The sequence below is a fragment of the Propithecus coquereli genome, unplaced genomic scaffold (genome assembly GCF_000956105.1).
Source record: "Propithecus coquereli isolate 6110/MARCELLA unplaced genomic scaffold, Pcoq_1.0 Scaffold126, whole genome shotgun sequence".
Taxonomy (NCBI): Eukaryota; Metazoa; Chordata; class Mammalia; order Primates; family Indriidae; genus Propithecus; species Propithecus coquereli.
The window spans coordinates 2,498,221-2,498,613 of record NW_012136747.1 but is presented as its reverse complement, the minus strand read 5'-3'; the positions used below and the strand labels follow the sequence as shown (position 1 = coordinate 2,498,613).

The 393-nt window shown below is 31.3% G+C and overlaps 1 protein-coding gene across 1 annotated transcript in view; it reads right to left on the bottom strand.

The window, feature by feature from the left end:
* ST13 (suppression of tumorigenicity 13 (colon carcinoma) (Hsp70 interacting protein)) overlaps positions 1-393 on the bottom strand; it is a 33,632-nt gene that overhangs the window by 3,095 nt on the left and 30,144 nt on the right. The window contains exon 8 of the mRNA XM_012637975.1: positions 245-293. Coding sequence (XP_012493429.1) covers positions 245-293 — 49 coding nt within the window. The remainder of the gene's footprint in view (positions 1-244; positions 294-393) is intronic.

Sequence of the window (393 nt, the reverse complement as noted above, 5' to 3'; positions counted from 1 at the left end):
TGTGAGCTTCTGTGCCCAGCCCCATTAACATAAAATTTTTAATGAGAATGAAACTTTCTAGAGGTTAACATTCTAAAGACTCTTTCATATTCCAGGAAGTAATGGTGCCAAATATATTTAGTATATAAATCTTGCTTTTTCTATATATGCACATATGTGTGTGTATATATATCTGAGAAACCCAAATCAGAATATATCATAATTATTTACAACACTAAGATCTTTAATTTTCCTTTAAATATACCTGGAAAAGAGCCGTACTGAGCTCCTGATTGTCGTCTGGCTTCTTCCTCCTTTAATACAAAAGGAAATAAATTATATACTAGGAAAAAAAGTCTGCTGTCCACCCCTAACCTATTCATGCAAAATCATGAACAAATTATAAAATAAGCT